The sequence below is a fragment of the Asterias amurensis genome, chromosome 4 (assembly GCF_032118995.1).
Source record: "Asterias amurensis chromosome 4, ASM3211899v1".
Classification (NCBI taxonomy): domain Eukaryota; kingdom Metazoa; phylum Echinodermata; class Asteroidea; order Forcipulatida; family Asteriidae; genus Asterias; species Asterias amurensis.
In genome coordinates this window covers 25,394,729-25,421,628 of record NC_092651.1, presented here as the reverse complement: position 1 = coordinate 25,421,628, position 26,900 = coordinate 25,394,729, and the positions used below count along the sequence as shown (strand labels likewise).

Sequence of the window (26,900 nt, the reverse complement as noted above, 5' to 3'; positions counted from 1 at the left end):
TTGACTGTGGCCCTGCATCAGTTTGAGTGACACAATTTCGGGTCGACACTGTTTCCCTGGGTCATTCTGACCTAAATTACGGTCAATTGAACCCGTGTAATTCGGGTCAATCTGACCCGGGATAGATTAACAAAGAATTTCGGTCTGCATCACTGGAACGTGGTCCACCCGTTGACTTTAAGTTACTTCTAGCTTTGAAAATAGTGATTTCAACGTTAGGCTGCATGGGTTAGGGTGAGAATGTGTCTTAATGACATTGAGCCACTGAAACCTCCATCTTTCATACGGGTAGAAGGCTCATTCCACTGTTCTTGCTTAACTAATAAGTAAAAAACAAAATACGCTGTGTGTGTGACTGAAAACAAGGTTTCGCTATGTATTGTGTTCTCCTTAACATTTTTTTAAAGTAGGCTATGCGCGCCCTTGGGCAGCATTGGCAGAACGGCCGTTTTGAGCGTCGTCTTGAAACAAAAACCATAGGCCCGTAACCATATCTAAATTTAATATAATTTTCTTCTTGGACATCGAGCATAGTAGTTTAAATATTTTATTCAACTTATTAATGGTAGGCCTACTTTTCCACCAGAGGTCAAACGGTCAGAGTCAACATGCTCCCACGCTGTTGTACAACCATCCATGCTGCTAAACACTGTGCAGTAAATGCTCACGAAACACAAAGACATTGAGCATAAGCAACTATTCCCATCGCCAATACAGCTGCATGGTTTTCCATTTCAGAAATACAGTAAAAACAGCCATTTTCCGACGACACAAAACCTCACCACGGCTTTTTTCGCGAATCACCTCGGCAGGCAGAGTTAAAATTTAGCGGTTGTGGCACCCATTTCACGTGACATCACCACGTGCAGGCCTTTTCGCGCTGCCTGTGTGGTGTGCATTGTGTGCATGTACAGCGCATGAATCCGCACCCGTGAAAGCGTCACGTCACTAAATACAGTACCCAGCCCATACAATGTATGCGGTATGCATTGTACACGTACGTACGTACCGCACACAAACACAGTGCATAGAAACATAATGGCGGACGACAGTAGCAGACTTCGCACGGTAAGTGTACTTCAAATTCCCTTGATTTCCTCCGTATTGACCGCTTGGAATAACGTGACAGTTCGGTGTGTGATACAGTATTACACACTGAGCTTATAAATGTATCAATAGCTTGCACAACCTACGTTTTTGGCTTGCATTCCGAGGATTTGTTTTAGGTGACGTAGAAAGTTCAGTCAAATTTGTTGACATACTTTAAAAAAAGGGGTGTAGAAGCTGGACTCCACGAGGTCCGAAACCTACTCTGATTCAGTAAGAAAACTACGCAACTATGCAAACCTACATGTTAACTTGTACAGTTTCACATTCATGGCTGGTTAAAATGGTATTTTGTGGTATTTTATATGTGAAATAAAGTATCGTAAATTGTTTTTGGTTTTCGTGAAATAACCGACCGCGTGGTGCTATACATCACACACCAGTGTGCATTCATTACACACGGTACATGCATGGTATAGGATGTACGTGTGTATTATTTGAGTGGTGCGATAACAACATGAATGCCAGGATGTAGTTCCGTTCGCGTAGTTATCTCGGTGTGTGTGAGATCCTGACTGGGCACTTCACAAACATATGTTATTTTGCTCGTGTTGTTTTAAATATTCAGTTTTCCCCACCCAGTCATAGAGTGCAATGATTTGTTTTTCATATCATTGCATTTTACACAAATCATTGCTGATTTCTGTTCACTGTGTGTGAGAGAATGAGTAAAAAACTTACAGGCAACGCTAGCCAAGGTTTGGACTCCTTCATTGCAGTATTTAATTGCATAAAATTGTAGACGAGTCTAATAGTCTAAGGTTGGTCCTGTACCACTATGAACAGATTTATAACAATTTTTTTTCATATATTTTTGATGGAGAAGGCTGAAGCTTTTTGTTTTTGTTACATATTCCTTGTATTGAACTCCGATCCTTCAAGGTTCAGAATGGTTATCCTTGGGTGACAAAATTTTTGAAAATAAAATAGAAATTGACATCTCAGTTGTATTCAGTACCAACTCTATGTGACAATCCGTACGCACGTGCACCCACAATATTCGTAGCAAGTCAATCACACTAGTTTTGGTATCAGACTTTCTCGTTTTGATCTTCCATCAAACTGCTTGACTAAAAAAGCCCTCTTGCGGGGAAAATTGTCATAAATAATAATGAGTAGATCTAGCAACTAGACTACACTCCTTCGCACGCTTTATAAAATTACCTGAAAGATGAGTTGCGACGCATTTTTTGACCACATGCTCACACATCGAGTATAATGTCTTAACAGATGAAAATATATTAAAAACAATTGCCGTTTGGTTTGCATTGTACCCAGGACGTCAGTGTAGTACATCAGAAACTGACACCTACCAGGGGTAAAGGCAGAGTCAACTGCAGTGATAATGAAAACGATAACAATCACGGCGCAAAGAGAACACATTCAACTGGTTGAATGGGTGTGTGCATATTCTGCATGGAGCAATTCAACCAATAGAGTGTGTTCTCTCTGTTTAGCGTGATCACTATCATTTTTTTTATCACGGCATTGACTTGGCCTTAAGGCAATGCTAGACTATTTGTGTTCATAAATGATATAAAAACGAAACTTTAAAACTGATTGGCTGATCTAAATTGATTCCAGAGTGGAATGGTACAATCTGATTTTTAATTCTTAGCCATTTTGATCTCTGTCTGCTGTTCATGTTCCTAACATTATTTCCCTAACATGTAGTTTATCACTATAATGTTGCAGCTATCCCAACGACAAGCAAGGGAAGCTGTAACATAAATCATTAATTACTTGTAAGGGAAATATGTAGGGAACATAACGTCCGTCGATATATCGAAAATACTCAAAAACTCGATATTTTGTTGACATCGAAATCGCCGATGTCACTTGTATAATCATATCGTAATATCGGATTTTCGATATATCGAAAATTTCGATGTTTTGAAAATTTCGATGTTCCTAAATGATATCGAAAATACCAAAAGAGTGTCCGATTATTTAAAAGAAATCTGTGTTTGAGTATTAGAAAAGCCGTCGTTATGTAGTTTTCATCATTTTGAGTTGCCCTATTAAATAAAATACGTTTTACAACCAAGTATGTCTGCTTGTTCTTTGTGTTTTCGCCATCAGCCGCCGGCCCGCCGCAGAAGTTCACGACCCCGCAGCGAGCACACGGTAAAACCTCAAAAGAAATCGCCGCTGCTGCCCCAGCCTATCGGCTGTTTAAGATGCAACTTCCCATTGCGCATGTGATCAAAATCAATGCGTCTTCATCACAGCATTATTGACTTTGCAAAAATACCCCGCAAAAACTTCCCCGAATCAACAAGACAAAACAAAACAAGGAAGAAAACAATCTTACATTGTACAGTAAAATCATCTTTCTATCAATCCAAGGTATCATAATGGCGTCATTTTGGTCAAATAAAGCCTACACGTTGTGTTGTTTTCGGTAAACAAGCTAATATTTCCGAGGAACTATTATGCTTCGCAGACCACGCTGTCGGTGGCTATTGTGTGCGTACCAGCGAAGACTATGCTGTTGTACGGTTTAAGCGTGCACACTAGTGTGTATGGTTATTGCAATTCGGGGGGAAAACCCGTTTGCCCAAGCATGCACAGACACGTGCAGTCTTTGGTCAAGGCGGTATCGCGTGATGCACTGCGTTATTTTGACAATAGAGGGCGTTATTTTGACAATAGAGGGCGTTCTAGCATTCAATGTTCCTTGCCTTTGTTGTAGAATGCAAAGTAAAAAGACTACGAGCCTTTATTGGAGACTATGTGACTGCATGCTGCGTGCGTTGTATATTGTGATCGCGGAGTGGTAGGTCTGTGTTTTGCGGGACTTTCTAGTGATTTTTTTTCTATGATTATTTCAACTATTTTCAACCTTAAAGGTAGTCCGCGCGCCCGTCGGACAACTTGATTGACACTTCTACGTCAATGCATCGGCAACTGACACCTTAATGTCGGCGAGTCACGCAACTCACAAAGGCTCTGTGCCATTTTGAGACGGCCAATCATGGCCAATCATGAATCGAGAATTGTGGTGAGCGTTCACCAATTGGCCAAGCCAGCGGTAGCGGCGATCATACTTTGTTGTAAAACCAGAAATAATCGGGGCTGGACTACGCAATTTGAAATTGTTTGAACTACAAACAAGTTCGGGGGATCAGACAAAAACAGGTTGAAATGTAACCCTATTAAACTGTCAGTCTACGGTATATATATTTCTACCTCCATGAGTATACCAAGTGCTGTTTTTAGGCTTCCATCTCGCGCGCGGGAAATACTCGGTATATCGAGTATACTCGATATTAAATTTTCGATATATCGGTTATGGGAAAAAACCGACATCGACGGACATTAAGGGAACATGAACAGCAGGTAAAAGGTTAAATCTGACCGCCAATTTATGAGATTTGACCAAAAGCAGATTAATGCGTAGAAGAAATGGCGTACTTCATTATTCTTTTCTTTTGCTAATTAATGGTAATTAATGCAGTCATTTGCAGTGTATTATCTAACATGAAGTAACTTTTCAAACTGTTGAAATTATCTGCATAATTGATGTTCTATATATATTATCGCTCTTAATATCCTCAGTTGATTGGTCATGGTTGAACATGTGTCACGTGTCATGCTATATTTTGCGATTCAAACTGCTCAGCTCTCCAAAGGTTAATAAAATTATTAGTTATCACACAAGCGCAAGTGGAATACTGAGAAACATAGCGGTTTTGTGCCCTGGTTATGAGATGCAGATGCACTATAACTTCTGTATTTAAAAAGTATGCAAGTAATAACTAATATGTCTTCAAGCGAACTGGACCAGCAGATAAATGCAATCATGGAGTTAGAACTGCTGTCCGCTTAAAAAAGCACAGTATGCGGTGTTTGGAAGCCTAAGTCGTACAGTTTTACAAAATGTAGCACTCCATGTTACTGTGGATCTACCAATCAGAATAATGATCAATGGAAGGGGGCACTTCATGTTTTTTTGAGGGGCTGGGGGTGGGAGTGCTGATCATCAGTATTGTTGACTCAAGTCATTGACTTGGACTCTAGTCCGACTCGAGTCCGACTCGAGTCACTTGACTTGGGTAAAAATTATTTTGATTTGACTTGGGCAACAATGACTTGAATTCATTTGGTTTTCCAACAATGCAATTATTGTTAAAATTAAATGTGGGAAAATTGAGTCTTCCACGAGGATGCGGCCTGATGTTTTCGAGAATATGCTATTGTCACCTAGTCATAACGCGCAATGTTAAAAATGCATGGATATGCAGACATGTTGGTGTACCAACGTTAAGTGCACAGTGAATGCATGTACTTGTTGGCCCATAAAAGCAATGTATTCTTCCATACAATACATTTAGGGTACCTCTGATTTGATTGTGGAGAACTCATTTTTAGTTTAAAAACAGCTCTTTTTTTAAAATCATGTCGGGTTTAGGACAAGGACATAACATCATTATTAAATTTGATTTATGTATTGTTTTTTGTTACCTCAGATTGACTCAGATTCTTCCTGAAGAAAAAATAGCAGGTTGCTGCTTGTAGTTGATTTCAAAAAGGTAAGATTCAGAAGAGGTTTTTTTTACTTTCGCTTCTTCTGAAAGTTTTTTTTTAAAAAGCTTTCCAAATTGTCATACAACTTTACTGCTCTTCTTCGGAGCCTTGGAAGAGACAGTGAAAGAAAAAAAAATGCAGGTGCTAATCTGTTCGAACTTATTAATATTCAGTTCGCACGGTTTAGTAATTCATGCGAACATATTAGTAGTAAGCATTCGCACGGTTTTGTAGTCAGTTTGAATGAACTGTGCGCTTAGCTTAGTAATTAGTTGGAACAAACTAGCAATCTGTTTGAATTCGTTTTAATCCTTTCTAAAGGTTAAGTTATCCGTCGGGATGACCTAGTAATCTGTTTAAATGCATTAGTAATCCGTTTGAACTGTTCAGTAATCCATTGGAACGACCTATATGTAGCAATCCGTTTGCAACATTAATTTGTGCAAACGATTAATTTGTGCAAATGAGTAAGTTATCTGTCTACACGGATAAGTCATTCATGGGGACGAGTTAATAATCTGTTCGAACGGTTTAGTCAAGGCATGAAATTTTGCTAAATGCATGCCTACCATCCACTACCAACAATTCTCATTCAAGAAGGTGGAGGGCCCACGCAAGTAGGTGTTGGTGTTGGTTGATGGTACGCATGCATGCAGTGCTATTTTATGCCCTTGGCTAAACTATGCGAATGAATTACTCATTCGTTTGAACAGATAACTAATTCGTTTGAACGGATTACTAATTCATTTGAATCTGTGTTACTAATTAATTCAAACAAATAACACATCAGGTGAAAGGATTACACATTCGTGCGAACTGATGACTCATTCGAGCAAGGGATAACTTAATCGAGCAAATGGATTTGACAATGCATTCAAACAGATTATTAATTGGTTTGAACAGAATACTCAATCATGCCAACAGATTTTTAATTGGTTCAAACGGATTACTTAGTTGTGCGAACGGATTATTAATTGGTTTGAACCGATTACTTAACTGTTTGAACGGATTATTAATTGGTTTGAACGGATTACTTAACTATTAAGCAAACAGATTAGCCTCTGCATAATTTTTGTTTACCATTCTTCCTTCCAAGAGTGTATTTACACTTGATCCAGCACGGTGAATCAGATCCAGCGAGGTGAATCAAGCCGTTATCAGGCTAATCCCATGTCGCGTTTACACTTGAGTCTGATCTAGCATTGATGCACCTTTCCCAGAGCTTGTTGAAGTTCAACACTGCTTGTGTCAAAGGTCAACTGAAGAAGCTAATGATTACCACCGTGCCAAAAAATGAATGGAAAAAAACCGAAGGAAACAAATCAAAGCGTGGTTCGGTCACATTTGTTGCAGAGCAATGGGCCTGCGAGGGGATGCAAAAGCCAGGTAGCCTTTAAAATCGTGTGTTCCTCTTTGTGTGCACACAAATGCTGTTGTGACGTGTTGGAACCAGCGCAAAGGGATGCTTGCATTGAATAACCAACGTTTGCATATCCATGCTCTGTTGAACCGGTTGCTTACTACTAGTTTTTGCATTTTTTGTTTTCAAATTGCCCGCGCTGTCTGTTTGACAGGAAGTCGGTAGGTCAATTTGCTGAGTCTGACCCAGCAATGCGTTCACACTTGGTTGTTGATTCACCTCGGTGGATCAGACTCACCTTTGATTCAGCAGTAAGGGTGGATCAAAAGGGTGAGTCTGATCCTGATCCACCGTGCGTTTACACTAGCGGTGATTCACCTTTGATTCACCTTCGATTCACCTTGGTGGATCTGATTCACCTTGCCGGATCAAGTGTAAACGCGGTGCAATGCTCCCTACTCTCCACTGATTAATTCAATTCTTTTTATTTGCTCTCCTTTATGCTATGTGTCATCTGCACTATCAATTTGGAATAGAACCGAGGCCATTGCCCTTGGCCTAAAACAGCTTGAATATTGCCGACACCCCAGGCCAAAAACAGGCTTGGATTCATATGGAGGGCTCTGAGATTATGGCCTCTTTGGTCTTGTTCTTGGAGGCGACTTCAGACAGATTCAAAGATTTAATGATTCACTATGCTCCCCAAAATTTTGTTGTTTTCCGTTTACTTTGTGAACTAACATTAAACATTTTTAGTAAACCATGTTCTATAAAATGGCGTAACATATTAATTCACAAAGCAAGCTGAAAGCCACAAAATGTCAAGGTATACTTGTGTGGATCATTATAATCTACTTTAACTCTTTGGGTGCACAAGGCAGTCGCTAGAGACCACCAAAACACATTCAAATTGAACTTTGATAAACGGTCATAACTTATAAACTACAGTCGACCCCCTCATTTGGTTGTTGAGAGAAATTGTTGAGCTTTCGTTTGATGTGATGTTCAATAGGGGCGTTATTGAAAAATTTCGAGAAAAACAGGGATGAACCAATATTTTTTTTAGTAGAATTAATCTGTGCACCAAAGGGTTTAAAAAGCTTTTTTCAAACCATAATCATTTCATGAATGCTTTTTACAGCACAAAGCGTCATATCCGAAGGCAACATGTCCCTCTGTGAAATTGGGCCAATCGGTTTTGCCTTTAAAGACACTGGACACTATTGGTAATTGTCAAAGACCAGTCTTCTAACTTGGTGTATCTCAACATTTGCATAAAATAACAAACCTGTGAATATTTAAATTTAAGCTCAATTGGTTGTAGAAGTTGTGAGAGAATGATGGAAGAAAAAAGGCACTTGTTGCACAAGTTGTGTGCTTTCAGATGCTTAATTTTGAGGTCTCGAAATCAAATTCAAATATTTGAGTGAGAAGTTTATTTATTTATAAGAATAGTCAATAAAAATATGACTACATAGAGAACAAGCCTACGGATAACCAAAATAGTCACCATCTAAAGGCGACAATAACAATAACAAAGGCACAAAAGGGTACAAAGACAAGAACGTCATAACAATTTGGAAAATAGCACATCAAGTACCATATCAGATATAAATATATATAAAATCTATCGAAAAGTTGCTTCTTTCTCGGAAACTACGTTACTTCAGAGGGAGCTGCTCATCACAACGTTTCATACTATCAACAGCTCCTCATTGCTCATTACCAAGTAAGGTTTTATGCTAATAATTATTTTCAGTAATTACCAATAGTGTCCACTGCCTTTAAATGTTATTGTATCCATTATAATTTGTCATCCTTGATGTACCTCATACCAAGGAAATTTTCCATTTTCCCCTATTTTGTGTAGAAACTTTTGGAAAAAAAGAAGCACAATTCAACTACCAGGCCAATGCAACAAGGCTGTGACTTACTCCTTGATGGTCGATGGTCACATCATGAGGCAAGAGGAACAGAAGGTTGGTATATCAGTTTGAAATTTACCTCATTGATGCCACTTTAATACTCCTTCCATTCAATTAAACATGACCCGTTTGAAATTGGAGGGAAGTATACACTAGTACCTTTTAGGGCAGTGGGAATTAGAAGTGTCATTGTCTAAGTGCATGATGAGTGTTTGTGTTGAAGTAGTAGTGGGCAGGGTTCAACATTACACTTGACCGAAGCCATTGATTTTAGTGTCAGGCAAGTAAACTCATGACCGAAAGAAAGTCACAAAGTCAATTCAGCATCTTTGGATATAAAAAAATAATGTTAAAATTTTGAGTTTAAGTCTGATATATATCTTTATATTCTGTAAAGTATCAAAGGTTTCTTACCCATTGGACAAAAGAGATACATGTATCCATCTCGTCTCTTTGTTCCATCGAAAACAGTTTATCTGTGTCCTCATTTTGATTCCGGTCTTTTTTTTATTTTGATTCTGGTCAAGTAAACAATTTCTGTTCCAGTAAAAATTTTGAGCTCCAAGTTCTGCGGCCTAATTGATTTTTGGTCAATATGTCAAGCCCTGTTGTTGTAATAAAGCCCAATAGAGGAAACTGTTTTTCAATTATCATGGAACTTGGATCAAAACCTTGATTTCAAAGAGCTGTCCAGTTGAGCATTTTGCTGGTTATATTGGAATTTAGCACGATCACCAGATTAAACATGCATCAGACAGGCATATGATATCTCAGAATTTGTCTTGGTTTCCGCACTTTCTTGAAATCTCCTTGAACCTTCAAATTTTCTGGAAATAATTAGTCTACATTGTGTCCTAACCAATGTATTACTGGTGATGTACACCAGTCTGTAAACCTCCTGAACAAATGAAACCATAGTGTGGTAGTTTGGTTTGTGTTGGTTGTGTACCATACAATAATGGCTACAGAAAACAAGCAAATTGCAGGGAATTGTGGCTGTAATTACATTTTCGCTAAGCAGAAATTTATTTTGCTTGGCTAATCTTTCTTAAAAATAAGCTCTTTAAAAATCAGGCCCAGAACATCTTTCATTTGATGAGTGAAACCAAGAATACATATGTGTAGCTAGAAATTATATTTTAGTGTTTGGTACAGCATTGGTTTATATTGGACAAACTTTACACATTTTTGTTTTCAATTTAACTTTGCATAACTGAAGGCGACATCATTAACTTGGATCAAACCAAAATATATGAATCTCCTTTCTTCTTTTTTTAAAGCAACTTCTTTTAATACATGAGGTATCAAATTTGAATTCACACCTTGCATACATGCAACCATATTTGAGGTTACAATAAACGCACATGCCATGCAATATCATCAGCCAGTGACATGCCTGCTTCTAATGTCAATGAGGGCGCTGTTTGAGCTTTTGACATCTTATTCTACAATTTTCCCAAGTTGCTCATTCAAACGATTCATAAATCATTTCCCCTTTTGTGACAACTTATAAGGCCAAGGCATTTTTTCCCAGATTTACGTAAATTTTGAAATTTTTTAAATTTATCGATGTTCATTCATTTAGAATTGGGGAAATGTGAAATGCCTCTATCCGATGGATGGAACTTGTATTACATCCAGTGCAATTTTTTAATTTAGTTTATTCTGAAAGTTTTCTATTCACAATATCCCGTGCAACTTGATTATGATTTAACAACAAAAATTTAAATAATTATTTTATTTGGGTTCTGATAATCAAATTTGTAATCATAACCAATTGTTTACATAGGGGTGAATTCTAGAAATCGGGAGATTTGCTTCACTTTTTCTTTTAAGGTTATTTCTGTTAGGTGTTTTTGGCCAATACCCTGCATATCTTCTTTATTTAATGCAGAGTCGTCAGTTTCCAGCCTTATTCAAATCATCAGTTGAGTAGAACAGTTAAGATGTACGTCTCAAATATGAAGAGGAACGCTCGAAAGTCCACCCACAGTGGTAAAGCTCGGCAGACCGTTTCAACATTCCAAGGTTTCCAATCCACATCCAGCCATTCCGCCTTGAACCAGAACTCGAATCTGCCGTCAGTATCTCCTCTGCATTCACATGAAAGGAGTATCTGGGATACTGAGTTCACTGCGCCCAAACCCACAAGGCACAGCAGTTCCAGCGATGTGATTATCCTCTCAGAAGAACCGGCTGTGAAACTGGTGAAACCCATTCCTGGAAATGTTGTCAAAGGATGTGTTGCTAGTCTCAAGAATAAACTGAAACCGGACAGGAACATTTTTTCTGCGTTAACCAAACCAGCCAGTCCAAACCAAAGGAGTTCAAATAGTAAACCCCCGGCCACACCGGCAAATCAAAACCAGCGGAGTATCAACATTAGACCTCCGACCAAGCCAGCCAATCAAAACCAACAGAATGTAGTTATTAGACCTCCGGCCAACCCGACCAATCAAAACCAGTGGAGTATCAACATTAGACCTCCGACCAAGCCAGCCAATCAAAACCAACAGAATGTAGTTATCAGACCTCCGGCCAGTCCAACCAATCAAAACCAGCGGAGTATCAACATTAGACCGCCGACCAACCCAGCCAATCAAAACCAACAGAATGTAGTTATGAGACCTCCGACCAATCAAAACCAGCGGAGTATCAACATTAGACCGCCAGCCAAACCAGCCAATCAAAGCAAACAGATTATGGTTATTCGATCTCCAACCAATCCGATTAATCAAAACCAGCGGAGTACAATTATTGGACCCTCAAACAAACCAGCCAATCAAAAACAACAGACTCTAATTATTAGACCTCCGATCAATCTGGCCAATCAAAACCAAAGGACTTTAAACAACAGACCCTTGACCAATCCAGCCAATCAAATCCAACGGACTATTATAATAAGACCTCAGACCAGTCTGGCCAATCAAAACCAATGGAGTTTAAACAGTAGACCCTCAACCACAACCACAAAACACACTCCAGCAATTCTACATCACCCCAGTAAGACTTCCAAAAACTTTGCAAGGCTCTACGGCAGCGAGTTTGTTTTCAAGAAGCCCACGGCACCACCACCAGTTTCTCGACTCCATCTTTCCAGTTCTAGCTCAAGAGCATCACAACCTTCCACTTCCAGAAGTACAGCAAAATCAGGACATGGTCAGAACAGACAAAGAAACAAGCACAGAAATTATTCTTCAGAGACTCGGCGATTCACTGCCCACCCGCCAAAAGCTCGCTCGGGGGCTAAGAGAAGACCACAGAACGCTTCTGAAAGCTGTCAAAAATTCTGCAGGGACAACTTATTCAGTTCAAGACCTTTTTTAGAAGAAAGCAATTGGTCATCAGCATTGGGGGGTAACTTGTCTTCCAGTAACAGTAAACTTTCCGATGCTCCAGGAAATGATAGATCACTATTCCAGACTAGCCGTCGGTGGTCCCAGTTTTCCAGTTCACAAACACAAAAGAGTGTACGCACCAAAAGTACCGGAAGATCACCTCACAAAGGCGTCTCACAATCTACGAAAAAGCGATTTGCAATCAAGCGAGCTCTAATGAAGCAAAACATTTCACATTCTGGAAGTAGTAAGCCATTCATCGACCTTAGCCGTGAAAAGACTGCTAAGAAGACTCACACTGTTGTAAGAGCACCTAACAATCATTTTAATCTTAATAGGGTTCGTGATCCTCATTATGTGACCCAGCTGAGTATTGAGGCTTTGTCGCGGAGAAAAGGTAGTTCTGCCCCTAAATCAGTCCCGCCCCTCGAAGCACAATCTTCCACCAATTTGTTGCATACAAATGTCCAGAGTAGTCCTAACTCACAGAGTATTTCACAACAGAAGAGCCCTAGTAACATTGGTGCAGGAAGCACAGACAGCGCCGGGGTAAAGTATAACAACAGCTGTTCTGTTGTCAAAGTAATTCCCACTGAGAAACTTGAGTTTCGTTTGAGTCCTCTGAAGTTCGAAACGGAAGATAGTGGTAATTTCGATGAGGTTGATGGACTGCTGTTCGTTTCATTCAGAACTCGTTCCGGACTCGAAAGCTACCTCAAAACCCCATATGAAAAGCCTGTTAGGCCTGTCAATGGACCATCTGGAGCCGTATCAAGTCTACCTCCCCACTCTGCCTTCAAACAAACAAGTCCTCAGCAGGCCACAATAAGAGACCGTATTGCACTGTATGAGCGACAACTGAAGAAGGACCTACATCGCAGCAGTAACAAAGAAATATTGAGTCCTGTGCTTCAATATTACCGATTTTCTATCAAAGAAAACCTTATTTCCATTGGTGCAAGAAGCATCAACTTCAGAAATCATGGTATTCGTTTGTATTCGAAGAAGGTAATGAACTATGTAAGAAGGAAACGTCGGTTAAGAGAAAGCAGAAACAGATGTAAAAACGAACAGGTGCAAAAAAAGCGTACGAACTGCAAGGAACCTACAGCTACCAGAACGACGGGTTTAAAGATAAAGTTTTCCGTCCCAGGATTGCGCTTAACGAACAACTCCTTCGCAAGCAAGATTGACACTGCGTCTAAACAAGATCTAGAACTTAATCTTACGAGCATCTCCAACAGTACTAGTCCAGAGGAAACACAAGAACAGACTTCTCCTAAAACGACAAGTAACAAACTGCCTCTCGAAGAAAGCATTCCCTTCAAACCTTTTGAGAAGGAAGTTACATCAGCCAAGTCAGCTTTCATCAGCGATGCCTTGGATAAGTACCTGGAGGATGAGAAAGTTCAGCCGCCATCCTTACTAAACTCTTATGTGCACCCATTGCTACAAAATAAAGCTTCCTCAGTTACCTTCAAGATGCCCTCCAAGCAATCGAGCTCTTTCAAGACTTTGGACATGGCTCTTCATCAACGACAGATGGCAAGAATTAAGTCCAAAGTTGTACCAACAGTTGCACAGACAGCAGAGAAACTGGCCAAGAAGCTTCATCATTACTCTGGCTCCAACAAAATCACAAATGAGCAAGCAGTTTTAAGTGGAAATGAAAAAGGAAATATGGATACCCCATTAGCGTCTGTCACTGATAAAGAAACTGATTCTCAGCATGCACTGCAGACTGAAGTCAAGGAGGCTTCAGTTGCACCAGGAGAGAAGGCAATTACAGATGCAAGTAGGAAGGAAATCAATCCGAAAGAAAAATCCTCAGTCGAAGAAAGAATGGAAAGTGTCAGGTCGCTTTTTGATAATGCTATGCTGAAGACGAAGCAGATTCGAACACAACAACAATCCTCCAGGATTGATACAAAGAGAAAGGAATCTGCATTGGAGGAAAGATTGGAGACGGTAAAAAATAAATTACGGAGAACTCCAGCTCTCAGAAAGAAGAGTCCCTACGGTGGTAAATCTCAAACGAACTGGGTCACCAAGTTTAAGATAGTGAATAGCCGCCTGGTGCAGCAGCTGAATACTCCAGGTCAGGGTGCCCACCTTATCAACCCGGACAAGGATGACCAGATACCCCAAGAGGAGTCTGACGAGTTACCGTCGTCACAGATAAAGAAAATCAAAATTGAGAAGGGCTGTGAACCAAGTGCTGACACTTCAGCTGCTGAAGGCAAGAGATATAAAGACAAGTCCCGTGACAAAGGCAAGGAAAAGAACAAGTCCAAGAATGAATTTTTTAGACTTGACCATCAGATACCATGCACAAAGGAGTTCTGTCGATTAGGCTGTATTTGTGCTAGTATTAACCACAGCCAACCAGTGGACCAGTTAACTAAGCATTGTAGGAAGCTTGCTTGTATGTTTGAATGCGTCTGCCAGCGTACCACAGATAGTGTTCGTATTCTTCGTACCCGCAAAAGGCCAAACATCTTCCAGGAATCATCTATGCTTTTTTATGATGGATTGGGAATGTTTAGCAATAATGCATACACGGACACTCCAGTGAAGAACCCTGGTGAAAAAAAGACAGGAATCCTGCAGTCATTGAAACCGAAGACTGGTGGAAATATGTGTGCACGAGCAAAAGTTTACAGAGGGAAACCAGGTGCCCCAAAAAGAACTAAACAGTACCTGCCTGACCAAAGCACAGCACCTAAAGTTCAGGCCCCTACTGGAACAATACAGTCACAATCTCAAGGGCTTCCCAAAAGCATAAAAAGCAACACGAAAGCAAGCAGTGGCAATTCACAGAATGTTTTTATTCCAACTGGGACCTCGGCAAGCCAAACCAGGAAGACTGTTCAGACAGTCCTGTATACTCCAGTCCATTTACCAGTTGCAGGTCAGGCAAACCCTGTTGTACTCTATGCTCCTGTCAACCGCCTCCCTGGCATGACGCAGAGGCCAAAATCTGCAGTGGTTTGTCAACAGCAGTCTGAGAAGGAAGCAGATGGATCGACACCTCGGTCTCAACCCATGCCAGTTGAAAGTGAGCTTCCTCAAATCCCTCTCAGCAGTGAGTCAAGGACAGTTGACAACAAGGTAAGGCCAGTTGCTGTTGTAAGTCCTTCTACAGCAAAGTCATCAAACCAGGAGAGATCTGATGGGAAATTGGATGCATCACTCACTCAAGACCCATCGGGTGAGGCCCTCAAAAGTTTGGAAGGTACAATGTTAGAAACGCAGGAATCTGGTACTGCCTCAGCTGGTAACATGTGTGTGTCGCCAGAGACGCTGGATCTGTCACATACTGCTGCACCATCTTCTAATAAGGAAGATTTATCTGCTACTGGAAGCAAAAATTCTGCCACAAACTTGGTCAATCATACCAGAAATCAAGTGAACGGTGCCCTGTCTCCTTCATCTGGAAAGGGTATCGCAGAAGGAGCTGTTCATTGTTCTGAAAACGTAGAAGTATCACCTCAATCTGAACCTTCCAAAGTATCCTCAGATGTGTCAATGGCAATTGACAGTGGTGAAACAAATCAAAGCATCGCTCCTGAGCAAAAACCTCCACTGATGTTACCAATGGAAGCCATTTCTGATTCACTTGAAAATGCTTCTTCAATTGAAGGTGCTGGCAAAGTTAGTGCATTTATCACGAGGATTGATAGTCCTTCAAATTTGCAAACAACGGGTACAGCTTGCGAGTTACCACCTACAAATGTGTTAAACGATGCAGAGGTACAGCCATCTCCTGAAATCTCATCTTGCCAAGAAAAGACCGATTCAGCCTCACTAAATTTATCTGAAAAGACAACTTTGCAAACATTAAATCCAAGTAATGCAGTCCTAGACCTGAGTAAAAAGCGTGAAGCAGCTCCAAATGGCCCCAAATTGGAAAGCAGTTTATTAACTTCTGAAGCTCTCACCTCCATAAAGGTTTCAGGTTCAACACAATCTACCACAAACAAAGACACTGCTGATCCTAAGGGTCCTATAAAAGTTCCGGCTTTCTCATATGTGCCAAGAGTGGAGGGAAGCAATGCAAAGAGTCTGACTAAAACGCAAGTTTTCCTGCCAGGTGCATCAGTGTCTGCTATTAATAATAAATCAAGTATCCCTCCAACTACCCGTTCTCCTCTCCTGATTGAAATTCAGTCAGAATGCAACTGGGGCAATCAAAGAGATAACATTCTATCTTCGATAGCTAAGCATACAGCTTCAACGGAAGGTGGTTCTGGTGTTGTTCGTGTTGGCAAGTTTGTTGTAGAGATTCTTAGTAAAGAGTCTCAGGCACATTCTGTACCGCCCGTGATCACAAGTAGTACAAAGGTTTATATGAAAACAGTTAACTCTGCAATGGTCCAACCGGTGGCTGCACCTAAAGTTCAACAGTCGAGTCAACCAACTAGCTTCAAACCATTTGTTGCAAGTGATGAACCGCGAAAAGAAGTTTCCACTACTGTTCCTGAACCGAAAGCTTTTGATAATAAAATCAGAACACGATCACAGTCAAAACCTCCCCCGTATCCTGATCTGAATACAAGACGAAATCCCTCTTTCCCGAGGCCAAAACCTCCCCCATATCCAGAAAAGAGCAACAGACCACAGGTTCCCTTCTCCATGCCAGAACCACCCCCGTATCCTGAATTAAACACAAGACCACGTTTTGGTGTCCCCATGCCGAGACTTCCCCTATATCCTGAATTTAACAAAAAAATACGGTTTCCCTTCTCCACGCCAAGACTACCCCAATATCATGAACCAAAACCAAGACCACAGGTTCATTACCCCATCACAACCCTTCCTCCATATCCTGAAATGAACACAGGACCACATGGTCAATTCTCCCAGCCTTATGTACAAGTATTGCCAGACCTATCGATCTTTCCACGAGAAAAAACGCCACCGCCGACTGTCAGACAACAGTTAGATCAGAAACTTGTAACATTAGCTAATGCTGGCACAGTTACTACGACCCCTCACAATGGGACTGTGCCCTTGTTGACGAGCCTTCCTCCAGGAAGTTACTTGCTCTCGGATGGGAAGAATGCTGCTGGATATCTTGTGCCATTAGCAGCAATTAAAGAACACATTGTCACCCCTGGTGTTGAATCTGTACCACAAGCAAAGCCAACCCGTTCAACCCATCCATTGGTCACTAGCCCGCCACTACCCACTGAAATGACTGCTTCTCAGAAAGGTTCAATACCATCCTACAACCTTGTGCCTTCTATCTTGGCAAACTCTGACAAGGCGTTTGCTTCACAAACTACTTGTCTTCCCAGAGTATCAGCTAGTACCTCTGATGCTTCGTCAATGATTGCACCTTGCCCAACCTCGCAAGAACTCAGTGGCCATTCAGACAGTTCCACATATAGTGGAACAGGAAACCTTTTGTCCCAAAGCACTGTGACAGCAACAGAAAATGAACAAAATGTGAATGGCCAAAATCAACTTGGTGATGATAAAACTTTAAAGGAAAACCAACCAGAATTGGGGGAAGAAGGGGACCTTGTAATAAATGAAACATCTGAAAACGAAATCGTTACACAAAAAGAAGATCTTGCGGCTGATGAAGATGAGGATGATGATGATGAGGACAGTCTTGTAGATGTGGAGAGTTTCAGTGATTCAGAGGAAGCCAGCAGCCTTCTAAACCCCTCACTGATGTATTCTTTTGATCCCGCTCCTGCCACCATCATGGCCACTGCACCCACACCACCTCCCAGTGCTTCCTCTACTCAGTCCTCATTCTCCACCAATCAGGTAAAGTCACGTCGAAAGGCTCCGCACGTCTTGCGCCAACCTTTGTCAGAAGTTGATGAGGCAGGGAACAGTTATAAAACCCCGCATAGGAATTATGATATCAAAATGGTTGCACAGCAGTATGGGACAGCTTCACCTGTGGGCATTTCGCAGCCTCCAACTAGCAGTAAAGGGAAGAGGAAACGCAAGTCGCCAGTCATTCAAAAGCCATCTGTTTTGGCGCTGGATGAGCCGGAGTTTACCGAGGCATATTTTGAGCTGACGTCGGAAGAGGAGGAAGAAGAATCTACAGAAGAGCAGAGAAGGGCTACTCGGGATAAACCAAACAAGGTTTGAAGAACTTTCAGTTTGATTTTATGTTTTGGACATCAGTCATTTTAGAATTTGAGCAGGCTATCTATCCTCCAAACTACTGTTTTCCAAAAATACCATGACCAAATAGAATTTAAAAATAGTTGAAATCAGAGATAGAAATTCTTTTGGGGGACCAATCTGCTTGTCAAATTTAGTCCAGGACAACCAGGGTCAGATAAGTGCTATCTAGGACAAGGTTTTGTACATGCTGTCAAAACCTAGTTTTAAATTGGTAAATTCACAGCGCCTGGGGTTACATTTTTTTCATTTGTTCACATTTTTTATTCCACAAATCGGATGACCGTGTCAGTTTGCAAAGTCAAAGGAAAACCATGCAAATTCAAGGCATTTTTGGGTGAATCAATAAAATTCTCCTTTACAACATCTTTCTACCATATGCATTTTTTAACAAAAGTTAACAAATGTTTTTCTTAGACCAACGAGCCCGATCTAATGCAATATGTTCTTTTAAAACAGTCACCCTGATGGTTTTTGCGTTTATCTCTTCTTTTTTTAAGTCTTATGGAGTTTAAGCCTTTCGTTAAAGGCAGTGGACACTATTGGTAATTACTCAAAATAATGAGTAGCATAAAACCTCACTTGGTAACGAGTAATGGGGAGAGGTTGATGCTATAAAACAACTTGTGAAAAACAACCCCCTCTGAAGTAATTTTCCACGAACTTGATTTTGAGACCTCAGATATAGAACTTGAGGTATCGCAATCAACCATCTAAACGCACACAACTTCGTGTGACAAGGGTGTTTTTTTTCCATTATAATCTTGCAAGTTCGATGACTGATTGAGCTCAAATATTCACAGGTTTGTTATTTTATGCATATGTTGAGATTCACCAACTGTGGTGTCCACTGCCTGAAAACCATTGCTGTACCGCAGATTCTGCAGATGAAAAGATTATATCCAATTTTCTTCCCATTTTCCATTTGTTTCCGAAGCAAATGCACCTGATTAAGGAGAGACAGAGAAGAGAGGACCAGAGGTCTCTATTCAGTGAACTCAAGATGCTCATGCTGAATGAAGACGACCAGAGGGTAGCCAAGGTCACCATCTTAGGAATGGTAAGCACTTTTTATATATAAAGTTGGGGATGTAGTGCTTTCTGCTCTTAACGTCCAGGCTTCGGACTGATGATACCCAAGCCTACATCCGTATGGTTTGTAAAAGGGGTAACCCTGTTTCAGCCCAAGGAGTAGGTGGCAACGGCCCTTGGAAAAAAACAATTGTAGCCTACACCTTGAAGTGGCCTTCAGGCCTTGTGTGTCTGGCGACGTGCATACAAAAAAAAGAAACAAATATAAAAAGATAATCATTTTAAAGAAATTGTTAAGCATTTGTTAACAATGGTGAGTATTTCTGGATCAGAGATCTCTGTTCAGTGAACTCAAGATGCTCATGCTGAGTTAATAAGAACGGGTGGCCAAGGTCACCATCTTAGGAATGGCAGGCACTTTTAATGAATCAGTTACCATTTTTTAGCAATGTAAGCATTTCTTGAGGAGAGTGATCTGTTCAGTGAACTGAAGATGCTCATGCTGAATATAGAAGCCAGAGTTACAACTGCCGCAGTAGTTACTCTTTGGAAAAAAACTTACAAAAACAAACAAATCCTGAAATGTTGTTTGTTTTGGAAAATCTTAAATTCTACAAACTTTTTTAAGGGGCAGCAGACCAGGGCCCACTTTCTGAGATCTGCTTTAGCACAAAGAGTAGAGCAGCATAATTAAATTATGCTGACAAGACTATGGTTACCAGCCAAAATATCATGTTACATGTACAATTGGTGACTGGTTATCCTGCTCATTTTTGCTTAGCAGCCAATTGTGAAGCATTATTTTCTGCTGAGATAGCTCTATGAAATTGGGCATTGGGCAATGAAGGCCTCAGCATCTGTGTAAATCTAGGCCTATTAAAGGCATGTTAGATCCATCCGTTTTTTGCCGCTATGGTGTCCACCACTGGGTTAATGTTTTTATTTCTATATTTTTTTTTCAGGCTCTTAAAGAAATCAAGCTTCTGGAGGCGAATTCCTTTAAGATCGAAGTGGAGTGTAACAAGCTGAAGCAGGAAAACCACTTGAAGAGGAGCAAACTTGCCTCTCTTCTTGGTGAGTATTTTTTAATTTCTTGAGCAGTATCATCTGTAAAGTATTGTGTTTTGACAACTATGGTAGAAAATAATGTCAAAGGTTGAGGTTCAGAGGTCAATAAAAAGAACAACACAAAGTATTGTGTTGCTCTCACTGTGCAACTCTTACTAATCATGTTTATTTTGCATTGTTCTTGGGCAGAACAACGAAATAGTTTTGTTGTTTCATGTAACTCTCGAAACAATTGTTCAAAAACATGTCCATTAAACAATTTATCGGTTATTGTCCTGAGGGGACATTGAACTAGGCAGCAAGTTATTTGATGCTTGAATTTGCTGAAACTACTTTTTGTCTTACTCCTTTTGCAATGCATTTTGCTTTCAAGTTCTCTCCTTCCACTGGACGATTTCAAAGTAAAGTGCCATTGAATGTGGTGAAAAGATCATGGCCCAATATCTATGCTCTGCTTACTGCCACTCTGCGCTTGTAATCACGCCAAAAAAAGGATGCAGGTGGGGACGATCAAATGTTTTTTTTTTTTTATTTGGCCTTAAATATACTTGGTGTAATAGTGTAATCCCCTGCGCTGAGTCTTTGATTACGGTCAGCAGAGCCATGAAATTGGGCCCATGCCTCCAATGACTTTAACTTATCCTTGTGAGATTATTTAGGGATTCATTATATTTATTTGTTTCAATTTTTTTCATCATTTGTGTACACTCTTTATGTTGTTTGACTCTCCACCAGGCATCTCAAAATAAGCCCTGGTTTCTGGAAGATGCCTCTTAAAAACAAATTGGGGCTGGGGGAGCTGTTATAGACCTTCATCACGGTCTGGCCATCTTGATTTTACACTATTCCAACTCTGTGTAATCAAACTGAGGCTGGACAAATAATAGTCTGGTGCCATGTTTACGCGCTGAATGTTAGCATTCGTTACTGTTATTGAAACAGGGAACATGACCACGATGGTGACAGCGTGATAAAGGTCTATTGGCTATGTGTTAAACTTTCATGATGTATGAAAATGTGAGTTTAATTTGAATTTCAAACATTTGCAGGTCACAGCATTATGGACTTCCCATTGCCACTCCTGGATGAGAATGAGCAGGACTTTGCCGAGTACTCCAAAGATCTCCACAGCAGCCAGGGATTTGTGTCTGCTACGGCTAGCGAGACCGCCTCTCAAGATATGGACTCGGAATGCGCTGACTTGAGTTCATTAGAGGACGATGACGATAAAGGCTCAGCAGTGGGAAATAGTGGTTTGATGATAATCGAACAGCAAGAACGGGACACAACTTGGGATGAAGAGTTTGTCGATGTGGAGTCAAGCAATGCGGAGGATGAGTATGCAACATTGATGAAGCCTTATCCTGGCTCTAGGTATGCTCTCGGAGACGTGGTTATGGCTGAGGGAACCAGCAACGCTCTTCCAGCATCACCTAGAGATAACGGCGCAGGAGACAGGCATACCTATGAGGATTCAGGTTTATTTAGCCAGGATGATCCCACCCTTGCCTTTCCGATGAAGTTGACTGCCGCCTCTAAATCCCCCGCTGCCGTTAGTGAAGATGAGGATGATGCTCCAGCTAGTCCTGCTAAGGAAGAAAGCAGAGTGCAAGACACTGTTGATTATGAACATGAAACGGAGAACTCTAAGATTAACATAATGGATGCGGAGGAGAGAACAGTCCTTAAAGAACACCCAACGAATAATCAAACCAATAACAACCTTCTCGAGCAATCATCGACTAGTCCTTCTGATGATGTGACAGAAAGCATCAAAGGGGATAATGAGATTACGCCACAAACTAGCTCTGAACGTGCTCTTGTAGGAAACAGTGAGGCTGGCTCACCAAGCCATTCTGTTGCCTCGCTATGTACAAACGCAAAGGACACTACGATGCCTGGAGGTATTTCAGAACACAGCCAAAGGGATGACGAGTCACCAGAAACTTTGCCTGGTTCTGCTGATCGAAGTGAAAAGTACACAGAACTAAAAGAACCTCCAGACCAAAGTATCTCGGACAATGAACCCAAGGATCCGATCTCCATTGACGTGGACGAAGAATCGGAGGATGACGGTGTTGAAATGATGGACAGCACTCCTGCAACTCAAACCTCAGATTCTGACGACGTAGTAATGGTCAATGAGGACCCTAGTCCAAGTGGGAACAATCCGGCGAAGAATATAGACCCAACATCCCCAGCAAAACAAAACAATCCAAATCTTGACTCAAATAGTGAACGTCCTTCAGAAGGACCTGTTAAACTGAATGTACTTGCCATCAACATTAAAGCGGGAATCGTCCGCGTAACGTGTGACACTGGAGAGGTCATCCCTTTGGCTGTCGTGAAGGCTAGCCTGGACGGAACGATGCAGGTCGCGGTTGAGGGGGACATTTCATCCGAGAAGGTTGAGGAACTATTGTCCAAGCCGGAGGTGATGGAATGCCTTGAGAAAGTTGCAGATCAAGCGTGTGAAAAGTTGAACAAATCATGATTTCTGACGAGAAGCAAAATGTCAAAATATAAGCCAAAATTAATTCTATCCCAGCTAGAAAGCCACAAACCAGTTGGATTATATTTTTTGTTTACTATTAAAATGTGAATAGTTTCTTACAAAATAGTTGGTTTTAATTCTCGTTAGCAAACCATGTGGAAACAAAATCTGATAGTGATTATTTTACATTTTGTTTCGATAACTGTTGACAAATTAACTATTTGTTTTGGTGCAGGAATCTCATGTTGTCAGGCTTTGAGGTAGGGTCATAGATTGCCTTCTGGGCAGCTTGATGCTTATGATTGGAAAGTTTCACCTGAGTAACGTGTCTACTTTAAAGGGGCAAGAACTTCTCATGGTATTTTCACAAGAACATACAATTCATTGTTATTTAGTGAGTGCTTACATTTTGTACCAATCTATGACCCTACCTTAAAGCCAAATACATGTTTACATATTGTGCAGTGAAAGCTTCACAAATTGGAAAAATTCAAAATTGGACTGCAAAAAATAACGGAGTTCATGAACACTTTTTATTTCAAAGCCTCCAACTGGTGACTGTTTCCAGTATTTTCAAAAAGTTGACCCATCATTTGCATTCAACTTCATGGGTTGTGTGCGGTGGCTCAGCAATGCACTGAACTTTCTCCGAACTGTTTATTCAGCGGATGATATTATTGATATTGCAGGCAGTCATAGTTTATCCATCATTTAAAAACCCAATGGAATGATATTGAATGGTCAGACAGTAGGAGGGTTGAGTGGGTAATGTTTAGGTGTGTTGAGCAAATAGATGCTGACTGACATAGTATTCAAAGCTATGCGGATGATATTGAATGGTCAAAGAGTAGAGGTGCCAGCATTGAAGCAATTTACAGAATTTTCTGGGGTGCCTCAATGCCCTGTGTCCATTGCAAAGTTCCAAATTTTAAATTACCTGTTTTAAAAGTGCCCCAATACCAGAGGGAAATATCGTGCCCGTTCAAGAATAAACTGCAAGGCATGGGAGTGTTAAATTATAAATGCTGCATGTCTATGATACTCAAACAAACCCCACCGTAAAAAAAAAACCACTTTAAATTTTAAGTGCAATAGTTCAATGTAGTTGTTTGAGACATGTTTCCATGGTTTGCTTTGAAATCATTCCAAATCCGTCGAACTGTTAAATAAACACCATACCATGGTTAACTCTGCAGTGGTTACTGTACCTTGTCATGCATGATTGCTTTGATAGTGCTGTACAGTGGGCTCAAAGTCGAACACTACTATAATTGCCTACTTGTCTGAGTTTCACATTTCTTATAAAAGATTTTAGCAAAAATGAGTTTGACAGTAAGACTACCTTTTCTGGAAGAGTCCATTATTTGATGTAACATTTTGCAACTTCTTTTGCCCTCAAACTCCTGAAAATGTGTACTTGTTTAAAGGCACGGGACACTATTTGTAATTACTCAAAATAACTATTAGCATAAAACCTTACTTGGTAACGAGTAATGGAGAGGTGGATGGTAGTATAACACAATGCGAGAGACAGCTCTCTCTGAGGTAGCGTAGTTATTGAGAGAGAAGTAATTTCTCACTAAAATATTTGAATTTGATCTCAAAATCAAGCATCTGAGAGCACATAATTTGTGCAACAGGGGTGTTTTTTCCCATTGTTCTCTCACAATTTTCAAAGGTTTGTTACTTTATGCATTTGTTGAAATTCACCAAGTCACGTGAGAAGACTGGTGTTTTACAATTAGCAATAGTGTCCAGTGCCTTTAATTCTGTATTATGTTAAATAACTTTGTTTAGGTCAAGTGTTTGTTTACACATGGGTTTTGTTGTTAATTTGGTCAATATGCCTTTTTCACGGTTGTTGGCTTTGATTTTGTATTTTATCTGTATCCATGCCCAAGTCAAGTGAATTTGCTGCAGCTGAACTGTTGGATGCATTGGCCTTTTCAGCAATGAGGCCATAGTAAGCAACTGTTGAAGCTGGTAGTTTAAGACACTATTGGGTGTACCAGAATTGGCTTTTGTTGCTTAAGGACGAACTATACTTCAAAGTATGATGACGTGGAAGTCTAGATGCCAATTTGGACATGGCCTATACTAGAAGTGAAACTGTTTGGCCTTTGGCCCAGTGTCCATCAGTATACAACAGTGTATTGTACGTAGAGTCCAAGACAAAGATAAACCACTGATCACTGTGGATCTTGTGTCAATATCAAGCTTGCCCGGTGCAGTAGCAATGAGGATATTGGGGTCAAACAGAGGTCAGTCTACATGTTTATGTCCTGTTGACCTCTGTTTGAGTACATTGATTTAATAGGAGAAAACAATATGGCTGCAGCAAGTTGAAAGGTCTTACTAGCCTAGGCACTGTCTGAATCAAGTGACTTCGGACACAGCTAAGGCTATGGCTGTGGATGCCATATCAACATCGGTATCTAGCCATAATCACTTCTGAAAGCCATCACTTTGACATAGCAAAACATGTGTTTCCTTTTTACAAGATGCAAGCTGTTTTTGTATTAAAAAGGAGACGAGAAAGTTCACTTTTAGTTGCGAGTTTGTATTAATTATTATTTTAGTTTCTTGTAAATAAATATTTCGGGGTAAAATCAGCATTTTCTAGGTCTTTAGTCTTTATTTCGACAAAGGTCTTTTATCTGTTTAGTTTTTCAACGTTTGTTTAAAGGCAATTTTTTGTTCCTTTTTTTTTTAAATTTCTTTCTTTTGGTGTTTAGTGCAGAACCAGCAATTCAAAAGACTAGTTCAGTGCCTTGTTGTAATAAGAAGATGTCATCAAATAGTTAAAATATACAAATCGTTAATAAAATTACTTTATAGTGGTATATACTAATATGTGTTTATGTAACTATTAATTTTCTTTACTTATGAAGTTCTGTTTAAAACTATGCAAATTTGATTAACATGTTCTGTTCTTAAAGCGAAAACCTATAATCAAGTCAGGGTATTGTTTATCTTGTCAATTGTTGACTTGTATTTAGCACCAAGTGAAATGGGTGTACTGTATAGACGATGTGACCTCTGACGTCACTCGAAAACCATAACATGATTCGCGCACATACGGCTGGGCAAAACCTTTGTGTTTTGGCAGCCAGCTTGAAAGTGTATGCAATCTTACCATGACTACGCGTCTTGGGCCTGGCGAAACATGACATGATTTTGTCAATAGAGGGCGGTTTGAATGTAAACATAGGCACATCGTCTATATGATCACAATATTCTCATTGTTTAGTTCACAGTAAGAAGGAAATAAGTTTTTTAACACAACAGTAACTCACATCAACTGACATCAATCATTTGGAAGCTGCCGTAATTCGGTAACCAGCTTGAAATAATAAATGTGGCTTCTTAAATAGTGTTCATAATCGTCATTCAGTGACAAATTCCATGCTTTTCAACATTCACTTGTTTTCCTGCAAGGTATGTGGGACTAAGACTTAATCCTTTTACAGCACCATACAGTGGTTAACAAGGAGCTGTATTGCAATATGCTGCCAAACAAGCCACGAACTCAGGGGTGAACCCCTACTCTTTTCGATAAGTGCACTGGGTTATTTGATGTGGTTACCCAACACACAGGACCAACGGCTTTGTGTCCCATCTGAAGGAAGAAGCTTATTTGTCGATGAGAATCGTATTTTTAGAGAATAACAAAATACCCACCCTAATCATCTTATTTTACCCAAAGGAGAACCTTTTTTCACGCTGAGATTTCCTTTAGGTTTGTTAGAGTGAAAAATTTCCGCCATTCCCTACTTGTTAACATATTGTATAGCTCTTTGTCGTTACGGCGACTTTCTCTTATAAAGGCTAAACTTGTACAGTTGTAAATTTGAATTTTCTTTTCTCATGTAAATTTAAAGAGTTATGCGGAA

At 40.3% G+C, this 26,900-nt stretch overlaps 1 protein-coding gene across 1 annotated transcript; it reads left to right on the top strand.

The window, feature by feature from the left end:
- Positions 1–994: 994 nt before the first annotated feature.
- LOC139935701 (uncharacterized) lies at positions 995–26,900 on the top strand. Its single transcript, XM_071930237.1, has 7 exons — positions 995–1,068; positions 5,580–5,642; positions 8,868–8,976; positions 10,817–18,371; positions 19,351–19,473; positions 20,408–20,519; positions 21,563–26,900. The coding sequence occupies exons 4-7, from the start codon at positions 10,869–10,871 to the stop codon at positions 23,005–23,007; spliced, it is 9,183 nt and encodes a 3,060-aa protein (XP_071786338.1). The 5' UTR covers positions 995–1,068; positions 5,580–5,642; positions 8,868–8,976; positions 10,817–10,868; the 3' UTR covers positions 23,008–26,900.